The sequence below is a fragment of the Nematolebias whitei genome, chromosome 6, assembly GCF_014905685.2.
Source record: "Nematolebias whitei isolate Nwh7 chromosome 6, NemWhi1, whole genome shotgun sequence".
NCBI lineage: Eukaryota > Metazoa > Chordata > Actinopteri > Cyprinodontiformes > Rivulidae > Nematolebias > Nematolebias whitei.
Genome location: NC_056503.1, coordinates 47,383,788 through 47,400,013, shown reverse-complemented (window position 1 = coordinate 47,400,013; position 16,226 = coordinate 47,383,788). Strand labels below are relative to the sequence as shown.

The 16,226-nt window shown below is 39.5% G+C and overlaps 1 protein-coding gene across 1 annotated transcript; it reads left to right on the top strand.

The window, feature by feature from the left end:
- Positions 1-10,765: 10,765 nt before the first annotated feature.
- LOC119411016 (spectrin beta chain, non-erythrocytic 1-like) lies at positions 10,766-15,892 on the top strand. The gene is made up of 4 exons (XM_037677938.1): positions 10,766-10,910; positions 13,505-13,656; positions 14,046-14,219; positions 15,842-15,892. The coding sequence occupies exons 1-4, from the start codon at positions 10,766-10,768 to the stop codon at positions 15,890-15,892; spliced, it is 522 nt and encodes a 173-aa protein (XP_037533866.1).
- Positions 15,893-16,226: the final 334 nt, after the last annotated feature.

The following is a 16,226-nucleotide window of genomic DNA, read 5'->3' as shown; positions in this document are numbered from 1 at the left end:
AAAGAGTCAGGTTTTCTTTTTACCTGTCTTTCTAAATCTGGAGTATCTGAGAAATATTGGAAGAATAACGGATTATTTGTTGCAGTTCTAAACAGATTCTGCACGTGGAGCGCAGCAGCTAAACTGGTGAATTATATTTTTAACAAAGTCAAGATATGTTTTGTTGGAACTGAGTTAGGATTATAAAAAAAAACTTTGTTTCTAAAACAAGTAAAAGAAAAAGTGAAAGTATGAAACGCACCTAAAGCGTGCAGTCACTGAGATGCACTCAGTCCTCCTCAGGGGACGTCGGAGAAAAGAGCTTTTCGGTTCAGAAGCCGTCCCATAAACCGTCGAGTGGTCAGAGATGGAGCCCTGACGAGAAATAAAAACGCTTCATGTCATCTAAAATCTGCCCTGAATCCAAGAGACGGAGGACAAATGAAGTGTTGAACTTTGTTTTTCTGTTCGCAAGGAGGAAACCTGAGGGGAACCTTTTCCTGGATTACCGTATTTTTCAAGCGCACCGAATTTTAAGGTGCATTAAGTGAGATAAGTTCATTTTGACAGGTTTTTGAGTGCCGTGTACCACATAAAATCAGTTCGAGGTTTGTAAGCACAACCAGAATTAATGCATAAGGTGCACTGGATTATAAGACTCGCTGTCGATTTTTGAGAAAATTCAAAGATTTTAAGTGCGTCTTATAGTCCAACAAATACGGTAATGTTTTATCCATAAAACCACAAGCGATTAATGCTTTCTTCTTAATTGGACAAATTGCACAAACTTTTATGCATTTCAACTTAAAAACTACAACAACAAAAAAAGTCTAAACTAAAATTTTCTGGTTTTGCTAAAAAAAATACTAAAGTAACGCTGAATTCTGTTTTGCAGTAAAAACATACGGGATGTTTTTTTTTCACTGAACGTTTGAACTGGGATTGTAAGTTATCTCCAGCGTGCCTATAAATGTGAAAAAAGGTGATAAAATTAAAGGATAGTACTTTACACTTATCTCACTGATTATATTTTCCTGAAAAAACTGGTGAAAAACACTCTGTCCCCTGTCGCCAGGGGCCCCTTAGGCCCCGGGGCTAATTGGTCCTGTAGGCCCTCCCCCAACCTTTGATTCCCCCCATACACACACTTTAACCCTAAAAATCATAATCAGCTGTCTGCACAATCACTGATATTATTAGTATATTACCACAAACAAACTTTTTAAGGTATCTCTGTCGGTCATACAAACAATAACGGCAGTTTTAGTTTGTTTTTTTTGACTGCGCAAAGGACTAACTGAACTATAATTGTTAAAATATCTCCCTTTTGATTATAATAAGTTGTATAATGACACAATTTCCCCTTTCAGTGTCAAGATTTATGAGTTTTATTAATATATTAATCACATTTTGACCAGTGAAGGCTAAAAGACAAACATTTCCCGTATGTTCCAGGTTATAGCAGAGATGTGTCTCTGTTTAACTTTGTTTATTTTTTTACCTTAAACTCACAAAGCTCTAGTGAGAGTCAGTTTCAGGTGTTTGTAGTTAATCGTAAATATCTAAATTAATTAATTTCTTCTCAGTGTTTTAACAACAGCAAGGTGTTGTGTCTGTCTGGATGATTATATTGAGTATATACACAGAGGGGTAAGTGTACTGTGATAAATGTTGTTTAATAAATGATCAAATATGAAAAATGAAGGGGAGTGGTGGTGCAGAGTTTAGGCAAGCCTGTGATCAGAAGGTCACCGGTTCAACTCCCCAGACTAACAACATCAAAATTTGGGTGGGAAAGGTGAAACACCCCCACCTGCCTCCACCCTCATTTGTCCCACTCTGGGCCCTTGAGCAAGGCCTTTAACCCCCACCATCTGCTCCCCCACGCGCCCCAGATGGATCTGCTCCACACAGAGGGCTGTGGTAGTGTCAGGAAGGGCATCCAACGTAAAAACAATTTACAAAAATAAATGACTACATGAGCTGAAATCCTGTAAATATAATCCCTGTGAATGAGATAGAGGATAAATCTTTCAGTCTGTAATTTATTTATTTATTTTTTAATAAAAGTCCTACTGCCCACGCTGCACTCAAGGTTTACTTGATTCTGTGTTTACTTCCAGTCCAGAAAAACACTCATCTCCAAAACTACAAACATTCATAATAATTCAGAACCTTAGATAGAGAACTTTACTAACTGGCTTTTCTATGTACTATATATGTATATTCCAGTAAAGTGCCCCGAGACAACTTTATTGTGATTTGGCGCTATATAAATAAACTGAATAGAAAAATGGAATTGAAATAGATCCCTCAGAGACCAGGGAGATCAGTGTACCGCTTGTACTTTAGTGGTTTTATCACTTGTGGAATTAAATTTAGCTCATTCTGGGATTTCTTTAATTCACTGATGAAAAATGAAGAACTACAAACTGAATAAATAGAAAATAAATCCATTATTGGCACGTTTGCTTTATATTGTAAAGTACACAGTAATGTGGCTTTGATTAGTTCATTGTATAATTAGTTTAATATGTTAATTTTTTCCCCGCCCCTCGCACAGTGATTGCTGGACATGGGTACCAGCAACCCCCGTGACCCAAAATGGAATAAGCGGGTAAAGATAATGGATGGATGTTAATTTTCTGTTGAAAGAAATAGCGTACACATTTATAATACACTGACTGCAGATGAAGTCTGTGTGAAAAAACATTTGAGCACTTTTCTTCTTGATGTTCAACTTTGTTCCTGCACGCTTTGTTCTTTTGTATCGAATCATAAAATATTAAAATATCTTCCTATTGCTGCCGTTATGTGTAGCTCAGAAAATGAATAGCCAAGAGGGAGAGAGTGTGTGTGGTGTGTGTGTTTGGGGTCAAGACTCTGTTTTATTTTTTTATTTTTTGTGAAACCTCGAGCACCTGATGTCCATCAATCAGTCAGACTCTCTTCTCAAAGGCCTGCATCAGTGTGTGTGTGTTTCCTCTTTAATTACTGGACTCAGCTGTTTAGGATTCAGTCAGCCTCAAGCAAAAAAGTTGACTCCCTGTCTGAAAATCACATGTATTTCAACGTGTGTGTGTGTGTATTTGTTACCTTGTAAGGCCCATTTTTCCAACATACGCTACATTGTGAGGACCAACTGCTTCTTATGGTGCTCAAAGCCCGGGCACCATAAGAAGAAGTGGGTGGGTTGGGGTTAGGTTTAGGACTAAAGTGTGAATTGAGGATGGGTTAAGTTTGGTACATTTCACTGGTACATTTTCATCTTTAAATCACTTCTTGGTCTGCTGCCTTCATACATCTCCTCCTACATGTCTCTGCGTGAGTGCAGCTACGGAGTGCGCTCTCAGGACATTATTACCTGCAGTGTTCCCTCAGTGAGGACTGAACTAGGCAAAAGGGCCTTCTCCTACTCCGCTCCTGTTTCCTGGAATATCTTACAAAAAGATTTGAAGCTCTCGACCTTGACCTCTCTAAGTGGCTTTAAGAATCTGTTGGACTCCTGGCAGGGACCAATGCAGACATGTTCCTGTTTTTAGTTTTATACATTTGTCTCGGAATCTAGTAGTTTTTTTGGTTTTGTTACCTTTTTCCTTTTAGCCATCCTATTTGTTAAAAAAAAAAAAAAAAAAAAAAAAAAAAAATTTTATTATTTTTTTTTATAACTGCTTATTGTTGTTGCTGTTGTCCATTGTTGTCATCTTTCTTTGTTGAAATCAGGTCTCTCTTGTAAATGAGTCCTCGAGGCTCAATGGGATTTACCTGTATAAATAAAGGTTGATTGATTAGGGTTAGGTATGTTCTGGTAATGTTTAAGACCCCATTTACATGGACACGGCGGGAGGAAATATAGGTTTGTTTGTATCTTGATTCAAGGAAAAAAATCTGCGTTGACATGGAGCATATTCGGTGTTTACACGTATCTGCAGCAACGCTCCTGAATCCGCTGTAGTTGCCATGCTTGGTCATTAGCTGGCGCTGTGAATTTTGTACATTCACTTAATGTGCATGCTGCCTGGGACTGCGCTCAGTAAGGACTTTCCTCTGCGCTAAAAGCTCAGCTAGCAACAACTTCACAACAAGTTAAAGCTGGATTTTGGCTGGATTTTGGATAAGAGTCGACAGATTTGATGCCGATCGGGACCGCTTCGTCTAACAGCTCGACACCGATCGCCGAGCGCACCAGAACTGACGAGAATGATGTCGGACTTTCTACTCTGGTTATAATCAGTAGCCAATTTACAGCAGGTAAATCAGTGTTCTTAATAATGTCAGCTTGTGTTTACTTCGGTTGCACAACAACCAACTGAGTTTTTATTTTTCCTGTGAGGAGACGCTGTCCTCCCACCAGAAGTGGACCAGTTCCGAACAAGCTTACACCTTGGCGATGAAGGAGGACATCGGAGAGAGATATGTTGGAGCAACTATTCACTTAAAATTCCCCTCGGTTCTTTTTCCAATTCATTCAATGTTTTCAGCTGCATTAAGCAAAGGAGTGACAGCCGGAACAAGCCGGATAAACAACATGGCGTCAGTATCCAGGACGACAACGGAGAGGAAGAGTCCAGTTCATTAATGTGGTTTACAGTTTGGATAACCTGTTTTTAATAGTGTGTTCAGTTTAATTATCAATGTTTGTGTGACATACAGTTTGTGTTGTTGAATAAATAAATAAAAAATAAACCCGATGTCTTCATTTTCAACTTTAATAACATGCAAGATGTTTTGCACATAATTTGAATTACATAATGTCCAGATAGCTTCATTACATCTCCCACCGCTAACAGAAATACTGTTTATTATTGTTAAACTGTTATTATTTAGCACATTTAGTACGTTATAGTGCAGCGCCATGCGTGAAGTATCTGCCTGCCTCAACAGGTTCGTTCAATAAATGTCGATATTAGAACTGGATTCGACTGGCGTCTCTTCCCAACACAGATGTCTCTCACAGCAGCTACATTTCGGTGCAGATTAAATACGAGACCTAAAATATATTCCAGTCGTAGCACAGAAAGCAGCATGTTATACTCGGACACCATTGTTGTTGATAGAAATATGCCGTCGGTCCACTCGTACGTGACATATACGCCTGTAGTGCGCATGTGCTTTAACACCTCTGTGGGAGCTGTTTACGGGCGGCCGCCTCAAAAACCTCCACTCTGTGAGGTGGGTCGAAAAACCTCCGGATTCAAAGAGGGGGGCGACTGGTGTCGTGGAAATGAACAGCCGAACCGCAGAGAGAAAGATGTGGTTTCACTCAAAATATGCGCCGTGTAAACGGCCCCTAAATTGGCTGCAGTTCATTGTGGACACTCAAATTTCTCACCACGAGATGATTCTTGTTTTATAGTGAGGTGGAGGACGAGCTGCTGTGGAGACCCCTGAAGAGGCAACAGCTGTAAGAAGAAGGTTGTTACAAATAAATAAAAACAATGGTGAATAAATGGATAAAAAGCATAAAAATGGTTAATGATACTCATTGTTAAATTAGTTCTCTAGGAATGTTTTGTAAATTTCGACCAACAAAAGTTGGGGTCACAAGTGTTTGCAACTTTTATTTTATGAGTCAAAAGCTGAAAAGTTTAGAAAACACTTTTTGAGGACACATCCGATGTATTCTCACTGAGACCATTGTTAGTAAAACAAGTGATTACTTCTGTAATCTAAAACATTTCTTGTAATACATGTCATCCAAAAAATCTAATTCTTTTTAGCAAAGAAATTGCGCAACGTGATGGACTCGAAGTATGGGTTGGGGATTAGGCCTGTCACGATAACAAATTTTGCTGGGTGATTAATTGTCTCAGAAATTATTACGATAAACGATAATATTATATGAAATTTGACAATAATTAGTAATTATTGTCAAATTTAAGAAGACATGCTTATTTGTTTTGCATGTAGTACCTTTTTTCGACCACCGGATGGCAGTATAAGACTTTGAACCGAAGGATGGATAGTGAGGGAGCGAGCAGCGCGTCTCTTTAAGAAAAATGAAAGGGAGGCCCATTGACGTGACATCGGCTGTCTCTCTTTGGTTCTCAAAATGGCGGACGCTGTTAGCATAGCATTTTTCACACAAAGCTTTTAATAAAAAATCAGGAATCAAGTTCTCGGCTTTTTTTTTGCAGAGAAACACAACTTTTACGCGAAGGCACGAGTTTCAACCGTGAATTTTGGAGCTTCAACAAGACGGAGGTTTTTTCCCTGAGGTCGGCCTGTTAGCTTAGCTCGTAGCTTACCTTCTCAGCTTAGCTGCTTTTAACGATCCAAAAATGAGATTTTGGACGGTTAAAATGGATTTTAAAGAGAAAGGGAGGAGTCGGTGAAGAGCACCGGAGTTGAGCCTTTTGTCATCCAGTGTCTTCAGTAGAAAGAGAGAGACACGAAGAAACGATAAAGCCAATAAATGAAAACGAGGTTGATAATTGTCATTTATTGTGCGATTAATTGATTTATTGTTTATCGCAGGCCTATTTGGGATGATACTCAGCTACTACCACACCAAACTACACATCAATAAGTGTAAAATAAACAGAGTTAAAGTCATTTTGGTGTTTTTTATGGTCAGTCTGCGGTAGCCATCTTGAGCTGGGTTCCAAACTTTACCAGTTGTATATCCAATAATTACTTTCTGCAGGTTTTACTAAAATTTGTCCGTTAGTTCATTAGATATTTTGCTAACAGACAGAAACTCAGACATGGGTGAAACATTATCACCCGCCTTTCACTTTTCAGCAGAAAACGTTAAATAAACAGTCTGCGTTGGGCTGCTTCAGTCTTTTAAATGTCTGGTACATGCTACTCCATAATAATATAAATACTACGTCAAAATACTTCTTTTAATCTGGAATTTTTACATGTAGAAACCAACAACTTTTAATATATGTACAATATTTTATAATATTAATAAATATGTTAAAAACAGTTTTTTTCTGTATATTAACACAGAGGCTGAGACTTTATTAACCACAACAGTTAAATACGTGTTTATGGTTTCCCATTTATTCCATATTGCTCGTATTGTTTCACGTTCGGTTTGGTTGGGGTCTGCTGCAGTCCCCCGCCTGCTCCATCATCGCATAAAAAGCTCTGTAATGCTTGGCTGGTATTTTCTTCAGGGAGGGGGGCTACGAGCACAGCTGCCCCTCCTCCCGCCGCTGACATGTACTCTGTTGTTCTCCAGTGTTTTAGGTGGGCACGGTGGTGAGGCGGGATTATTTCCTCGCAGGGAACACGGAGGAAAATGTCAGCAAGAGTTGTGCAAAAGACAAAAGAAAGGCAGAACCAAAAACTTCCTAAACTGAGAATCAGAGGGATCTAGTTTGTTTTTTCCTGGATCAGAACGTGTAAAGATAACGACTCAAACACTTTATGCTGTGTCTGTTCAGAGGTAAACTGGGGGAGGGGTGTGAGTGTTTTCAGGCTTTAATGATCGTGTGAAGTCACACACGACCTGCTGATTTACACAGACCATCGAAAATCTGAAGACAACAAAGCCCTTATTTCATCCAGTTTCATTTTTATATTACCATATATATATATTTTTTTATAATTTACATGCCCTGCGACTTATACGCCAAAGCAACGTATTTATGGATTTTTCCTCATATCGATAAACCAATTTTTGGCTGAGATATGACCGTTTTTATTCATTCAGACTGAAAATATTGAACACTACCATTTTCAGCCACTAGATGGCAGTCGAGTAGTATGGCATGCCGTTGTATCATGTAATAAGTAAAAGTGGCTATTAATGACACAATCGGCTGCCACCGTCCTCTGCCTGGAGCGACCGTTAAATCAGCTTCATTTCTCTTTGCCGCCCAGGCGAAATGCAGCCGATTTGACCATTAAAGTGCATTTATTAAGTAAAAGTTCCACTGAGGCACACCTTTACTATAAAGTCGAGCAAACAAATAAGTGTTTTTAGGTGATCATCTTGTTAAATTTCAAAGAAATGGACAGCGAGTCGCCCTCTGCTCGTTCATGTTTCCTCGTATCGGCTTTTGAAAATGCAGCTGATTTGACCTTCAAAGTGCATTTATTAAAGAAAAGTTAAACTGAGACACCTTTACTATAATTTCAAGCAAACAAATAATTGTTCTTAAGTGCTACTCTTGTTAAATTCTTGTTAAAGTCCTCCCATGCACCCTCCTGCAGCCGCCATTTGGCAGCCAATCGATTGATGGCACACCGGCCCACATTTCCAGGTTGTCAGCGATGACGCGTAACAAACGCGACGCGTCAGCGGTGACGCATAATAGATGCAACGCATACGGCGACGCGACATAGTTATGGATTTTTCCACTTTATTAGACATTTTTTGGACTGATATGACTTATAGCGTGCAACGTTTACAGCGAAAAATACGGTAATACAAGTGTTTAATGAAACAGCGTTTTAGTTCTCGTCCATTTGAAACGTAACAAACTACCTTTGTCTATCAGTGTGGAAGGACTTTTAGGCATCACTTGAAACAATAACCTGCTCATATTGTGTTTGCCTTTGTTAAAAAGTAAACCAGCAGGTTGGAGAAAAACATCACAGGCCACAGTAAACTAACAGAATTAAAAATGTTATCATTTTGATCATGCGACGTCTCATAAATACATGTATGAGTTCACAGAAATACCAGATACCCCCCGCCCCCTCTTGGCCGTGATCTCAAACAGCTTGTTGAGGACGTGGCTTTGATTCCCAGTGGGACCAGTCATGCATACAAACATGTACCCCCCGCCCCATCGAAAGCCTGGAGAGGAGCACCAAATGCCATTTTTTATGTCCTATAGGCACATCTGCTCTTCTGACCAAAAGCATTGTTAGTGCTTTTTATCCACCATGTGCAACAAAAGAGAATATTTTTTATTATACTGTTCAAAACGGATGTTCTTTTCTAAAATTCATTCATCAACATCCTCACTGTCTTTATTATCTAAATAAATAATGTTGAAATGAAAAACCAGTGTACCATAGTTGTCTAGCAATATTTCATGTTGTTACAATAAGTTGTTCAAAAGACTGTAGAGTGAATATATATATATATATATATATATATATGTATATATATATATATATACCACATTGTTCACGTTTTCCTCAGTATTTAATGCGAAACAGCAACTATAACATTCATCTAAAAGAAAACGTAAAAATCAGTCTGGTGATTTCACGCTACAGGTCTGCAACCAAAAGAGCCATTTCTGCTCCTTCTCTCGCAAAATAAAACTTATCCAGAGAAAGATTTTAGATAAACTTTGTTAGGTCTTTTTAAAGTGCAACATATAAAACTTTTGCTTATTACAAAATTTAAGATCTTTAATGGTTTATTGACAGTTTCACAACCAACATGCTGAACATATTAAATGTCTAAACTAAGAAATTGTAATTTTTTTGGACTAAATAAAAAGTCACATCTATAAGTTAGTGGTTGGAGGAGCATTTTGGAAGTAATCAGGTGAACTGTCGACAGGTCACATTGAGGAATGGGTATAAAACATTTTAGAGGTTAATTCTCAGAGGTAAAGATGGGCAGGGGTTCACCAGTCTGAGCAAAACCATTTAAAATTAGGCTCCGTTGTAACTTTTGAGATGTGTTGTTGCTGTCGTTTCAAAATGGCCGTATTATTTTACAAAAATGTAACTTCTTGGTTGAAACATTTGACATGTTTACTATGATCCATTGTGATATAAAAGAGTTTGAGGTTTGCAAATCAAGGCATATGTCCAAAACTATACTTTGGTTTTTTCCCCCTTAACAACTTGCCTTAAATGTGGTCCCAGAACCACACTTTACAGACCCCTGCACTAGAACAATTATAGTTTTATTTAAGAGAAATTACAACGTGGTGTGTACCAACATTTTGTTAAGCAGAATTGGGTGATGTCAGATATTGTCCATGTCCTTTACATTTGAGGTCATGCAGTTGTTGTATAATAAAATAAAGAGTGAATAAATGGATAGATCAGCAGTCAGTGCATGTTCTGTCAGTCAAGGTCAAATGTTGTTTTAAATTGGCAAAGCTTACCTTAAAGGTGGGCTTGAAACATATTTTTCCAACCAAGATAATCAGTAATCCTTGCTCTGAATTATTTTTTGTTTTATTTAATTTTTTGTGTTTTTCATTGAATCTGATTATAAAAATGCCAACAAGAAACGTCACCTTGTTCCCTCCCGTTGCGTTATTGCTTAAGAAAGTTATTTTTAATATAGCAGCTGTAAAAGGCACAAACATAAAAGAGAGGAGTCTCGTCATCTTTTTGTTTGAGTCCATCAGAGAAGTTTTATTTTTAGCTCCGCTGTTGTAAAAACGCTCTGGACGTGTTAAATGGAGCTGCTGCGTGGTGTTTGTGCAACTTAAAGACTCCTGGTTATAAGTGACTAACTGAGTCCTTGTTTTTTTTGTTTGTTGTTGTTACGTTTGTGTTAAACGTGGATTCAGAGATGATGCGTGTCAGAGCTGAACTATCATCCGTCAGATTTTCACTCGTGGCGACGGAGCGTCAGCTTCTTGCCTCAACACTTCTCCTCGTTCTCTTTGTTCGAGTCCTCAGCTTATTTATACATCGAGACTCCCCCTCGTCTCAGCACCTCGTGGATTTTCAGATCGTCTCCTAACGTTTTGCAAAAATAAAACGATATAAATGGGACATATTTGGCCTCAATAAAAAATAAAATAAAATACAACAGCTGAGAGCCTGTATGTTTTATTTTTCCCAGACAACTTAAAGTTATTTTTTTCTCTGCGTATCGTTTGTGCGGTGCAGGACGTCGAACGCGATGGCTAATGCCTCCCCAGACCTGGACAACGCCGAAGCCCAGCGCCAGCTCAACAACAACAACCGACCAGTCGGCTCGGGGTTCTGGGAGACGGAGTGCACAAGCTCCAAGCTGTTCGAGTGTTCCCGGATCAAGGCTCTGGCAGGTCAGAGGTCACGCATGCATCCAACTTAATTTATGTTTAAGGCTAAACTAGAACACCCTAATTGATTATCATATCATAACAATAGCAACTAGATCAGGGGTCAGCAACCTTAAATACTCAAAGAGCCGTATGGACCGTCTCCCACAGAAAAAAAAACCCTTTTGACATCTAAAATGATAAAATAAAAAAAAAATCAGGTTATGTTTTTTTTTACCTGTATGCTATGTATAAAAAACCTGTTGCATTTATGAAATCGATGAACTGCTAAACAGAGAACGCAACATTTTATTTCTGCATGTAACAAAAACATTTTGAACTCCGAAACACGATGATGCTTACTTTCAAATAAAATAATGTCTATTTGAGTCCTCCTCGTATTTAAGAAATAAAAATCCAAACTTAAATTATATGCCAGCAGCGAACCAAAAATGCATCTGCTTCTGTGTTCAATCATCATTTGATCGCGTGCACTGGAGCGTGCACGTCAGCTGTCAACCTGAATAAAAAAGGATTACTTCACTTAACAATGTCAAATATATATTTGGAAAATAATAGCCAATTAAAATATTTAGTTTGCCTGGCTAATGTGATTTTTGCTGCTGAACCTGAGCGTGCAGCGTCTTCACATCAGAGCTGTATGACGTCACCTTCACCTTCACACAGCTGTTGTCTGTGAGGCACGTGAGCGATGTTTGTTTTTAACCTAGTTCATGTTGCAGAAGACCTGCTCACTTTGTGGATCTGAAGATTGACAGGACTTCAAACGTATACGTCAAGTGTCGGGGATGACATTCCATGTTTGTCCTGTTTGGGAAGGTTTTCAGTTTCACTCCTTTTGTGATTCTGAACAAGAACGGCTTTCTGACAGGCAGCATCAAGATCAGCTGTCAAGCGTTTGAACTTGGACACCCATATGTCTTTGTCGGCGATGTCGGCCAGGTCCATCTCAAGATCGTGTTGACTTACACCTGCAAATGCAGTCATGTTCAGCAGGGATGGAGTGATGCTCAGGGGAGTGACAGGGAAGGATAATGTGTTTTTTGTTCCTCACTGAACTCACAGAATCGTCTCCCAAACGATGTTTGCATTGCGGTGACTGCAGACTGCAAGTACTGAGTATTTATCATATTATGAGCTTGTTTGAACTCTCAGAGAGGGGAAGGGAGACATTCGCTGTAAATCTCTGGCTAACACTGTCAGTTTGCGCTCAAATGCCAAAACCTCCTCCAGCACGTGCAGAGATGCGCCTCATCTCCCCTGAAGACATGTGTTCAGGTGTGCTGTCATATCCACCGTGAAGTGCAGTTTTTCCAGCCACATGGCCATTCCAGCGCAGGAAAGTTTTCACTTCTTCTAGAAACGCGGCAAAGCATTTCAGCACCTCCCCTCTGGACAGCCACCGGACTTTGCTATGCAGCAGGAGGTCACAATATGCGCTGTCCACCTCATCGCACATCGGTAATGGTGACGCATATTTTGTTCAACAAAAATTAAAAACTGTTTATTTTAATGTTACAAGAACACCATTCTCTTCACATTTAGAATTACATTAAAAAATAAACTAAAATTAAATACATTTAAATTAAATACTCATTATTTATTTTCCAAAGTCGCAGGGAGCCGCAGCAGAGGGATGAAAGAGCCGCATGTGGCTCCGGAGCCGCGTGTTGCTGACCCCTGAACTAGAGGGATGAAGTTTGTTTTGTAAAGATGTCGTGGGAATCCTGAGTGCTGAGTGACTTTGTTGAAATGTATTAACGCAGTCCTCACAGAAACGACAAAAAAACTCAAGAACTCCATCTCAGACTCCACAGCCCTCAGTTAGCAGGTTAAAGGTCAAAGGTCATGACAGTTAGAGAAAGGCTGAACGTGTGGGGCTTGTCTGAACAAGTTTCAGAGAAAGACTCTTTGCTCTAAAATCAAGATGGCGGTACGACTTGTGTTTCATTCAGCTGAAACTTTACAAGCCTAAGACACACGGAACAAAACAAGTCCACAGTGGAGACGTTTACCCATAATTCAAAGCGCCATGTTCGGAGAAAGCCAAACACAGCACATCAGCACAAACAGCTCCTCCCAGCTGTCAGCACGGTGGCGGGGGGCTGATGATTTGGGCTCCTGTCAGTCCCTGAGTGGACCATGAACTCCTCTGTAGACTAAAGGGTTCTGGAGTCAAATGAGTCCATCTGTCCAACAGCTGAAGCTCGGACCAAACTGGGTCCAACAGAACCACAATCCCAAACACAGCAGCTGATCTACAACAGAACGGGTCAAAATAAATAGAAACAGAGTGCTGCAGCGGTCCGGTCAAAGTCCAGAACCTGAATAAAATGTTGTGGCGACACCTTCAGTGAGCTGAGATGAAACAAATGCAAACCTCAGTGAGCTGACTGGGAAGAAGAGTGGTCCAAAACCATCTGAGAGGCTGATAAAGTCCTGCAGTACAGCAGTAGAAAATATCTACAACTTGTATTTAAATGAATTATCCTATAAAACTTTCTAGTTCGTAGTAGTGAGCATAATATATTAAATACTGTATAATTCTCCATCCTGTTGACAACACGTTTATTTCTTAATATTTTCATCTTCTTCAGATGAAAGAGATGCAGTGCAGAAGAAAACTTTCACAAAGTGGGTCAACTCCCACCTGGCCAGAGTGTCCTGTCGCATCTCAGACCTTTACAATGACCTGAGGGACGGATACATGCTCACCAGACTGCTGGAAGTCCTCAGTGGAGAGCTGCTGGTAGGAAACACACACTCGTATTTGGCTTTCTGTTTGTCGTATAATTTATCTGAATTAATCAGTTATTTGGTCTGAACTGATGTATCAGCTCTTTGGTTTGTTTGTGGGGTTAGAATATGAGTACAGTCAGCTTTAGGAGGTTACAATCAGCCATTCTTACAAGGTAAATGCATCTGCGCAAGTTTTAACATGTGTTTTTTATTTTACAAATAGAATTCATATTGAGTTTACCTTGGCGGCTGCTTTTTATTAACTTATTTATCAATATTTGTCTTTACCTAAATGCACTGACATCCTCTACAGTTCATGTGTGCTAACGCTCGCGCTCCACGACGCAGCGTGCAGTAAGTGTGATAATAATTATCATTAATTGTTCCGTTCTTCTCAAGCCAAGACCTACCAGGGGTCGCATGCGGATCCACAGCCTGGAAAACGTCGACAAAGCCCTGCAGTTCCTTAAAGAGCAGAGGGTTCACCTGGAAAATGTCGGTTCTCACGACATCGTGGACGGAAACCACCGCCTCACGCTGGGGCTTATCTGGACGATTATTCTACGCTTCCAGGTAAACCTGAAACATGAGCGGAACAACAGAAAACACAGGAAAATATCATGTAGGCATTTCTGTCACCATTCAAACCTGCACCGTTATCAATTATAGATGATTAATTTGTTTTCAGGGGTTTGTTGCCACAAGTTACAATATTTTTCTTTCTTCACCAAGCTGTGAAGCTAGGAGTGAATCTTTTAGAGACTGTATTCAGTTCTGCGTAGATTTTTATTTTCATCAAGTCCAAGGGAAATTGTTTAAAGCAAAGCTGAAAATATGAATAAGGCAAGAATGCCTGAAATTGTAGCAGAATAGTTGTGAACATTCTTATGAATATATTTAGACTTATTTCAATTTTTACTAGTTTCAGTTGTACCTAAACTTCCTTGTACAGTAGTCCCTCGTTTATTGCGGCACGCGATAAGTGAAAAACTGCTCAGGAGGAATAGTAGTACAAGTAGTAGTAGTAAGAAGTAGTTTAATTTAGTATTTATATATAAAGGCTTTATAAACCCTTCCACACTCTTGCATTATTCTAAACAATGTTTCTAAACTCTAAACGCTCTAAAAGAGCACAGCATGTCATGATCTCCACTCTCTGCCACCTGCGGCTCTCTGCCAGCCCACTTCTCCACTGCAGTCACACTCATCACCTGATCCCAATGTGTAAATAAACTATTTAAATCTCAATACTGTAATATTTTTATTTAAAACATTACAGTATTTAAATTTAAATTGTAGAGAAGAGAAGGGTTAACTTTTCACGCAACTCTGCAGCACGGAGCAACAATGAACTTCTTGATCAATTACACCGTAACAACTGAACATGGAAGTTCTAAAATAATTTAAAATAAATTGTAACACTTTCATATGTTGTGATTATGATTATTTTACGATTTTATTGCTGAAGAACCTGCTGAAATGTAGCTGAAATGGAAGGACAAGCCTAAGTCAGCAGAAGAAGCAGAAATAACACATATTTGCTGAATTTGGTTTAAATAAGTAGAAACGAGCAGAACAATTAGTAAGTGTGATTGCAGCAGAGAAGTGGGCGTGGCAGAGAGCGGAGATCATGACGTGCTGCTGGAGGGAGCTTCTCCCTGCACCTGTGGGCTGCACGCCGCTCATGCGGCTCATCCATCGATCAGCCAATTGTGTGTCGTGTCCAATCTTTGAAAAACTACGAAAGAGCGAGTCCGCGAAAGTCAAACTGTGAAGTAGCGAGGGACTACTGTACTGAACAGTAATTTAAAAGGGCACATTCTTTGCACATTGGGCTAAAACAGATGCCTCATTGTGATAAATAAATACCCAAACATTTTCACCTTGTTAAAAAAAAAGAAAAAGCACCACAGCAAGGTCATTCTCCAAAACAAACATAATGGAAAGATCATTTTGGGTTTGAACAAAATTTAAGCTGCATCACATGCTTCATATTTATTGTTTGATGTTTAACTCGGTATGACGGTCCGGTCGTTCATATGGCACACACAGACCATCCATTTGGCTCACTCCCTTGGGTTCCAGAGGCGTAATTCTGTTAGCGGCTCGGTTTAATGTGCTTTGTTGTAGGTAGCTGGGCTGAGCGTGACACTTCCTTGTCTCAAGAGTCAGTCCGAGTCCTGTGAATGTCTCAGGAGGGCCTGAATAATGCTGTGTACCCAGGCAGCAGTGGAGTGAAGAGGTGAAATGAAGAAAAGCTGTGGGTTTGTGTCAGGCGTAGAGTACATGAACAGAACTGATCCTGTTTCGCTTCATCTCACTGGGCTGCGACCATTGGTGGCATTATTGAATGTGTCACCAAAATGCTTCAAACCATTCTCACGGTTTTTACGTTTCTTCACGAGTTGCAGGGTCTCGCTCCTGTATCGTAAGAACTTTGAACACACTAAATAAATTAGTGAAATATAATAAAAATGGTCACAGAGAGTGTCTATCTATCTATCTATCTATCTATCTATCTATCTATCTATCTATCTATCTATCTATCTATCTATCTATCTATCTATCTATCTATCTATC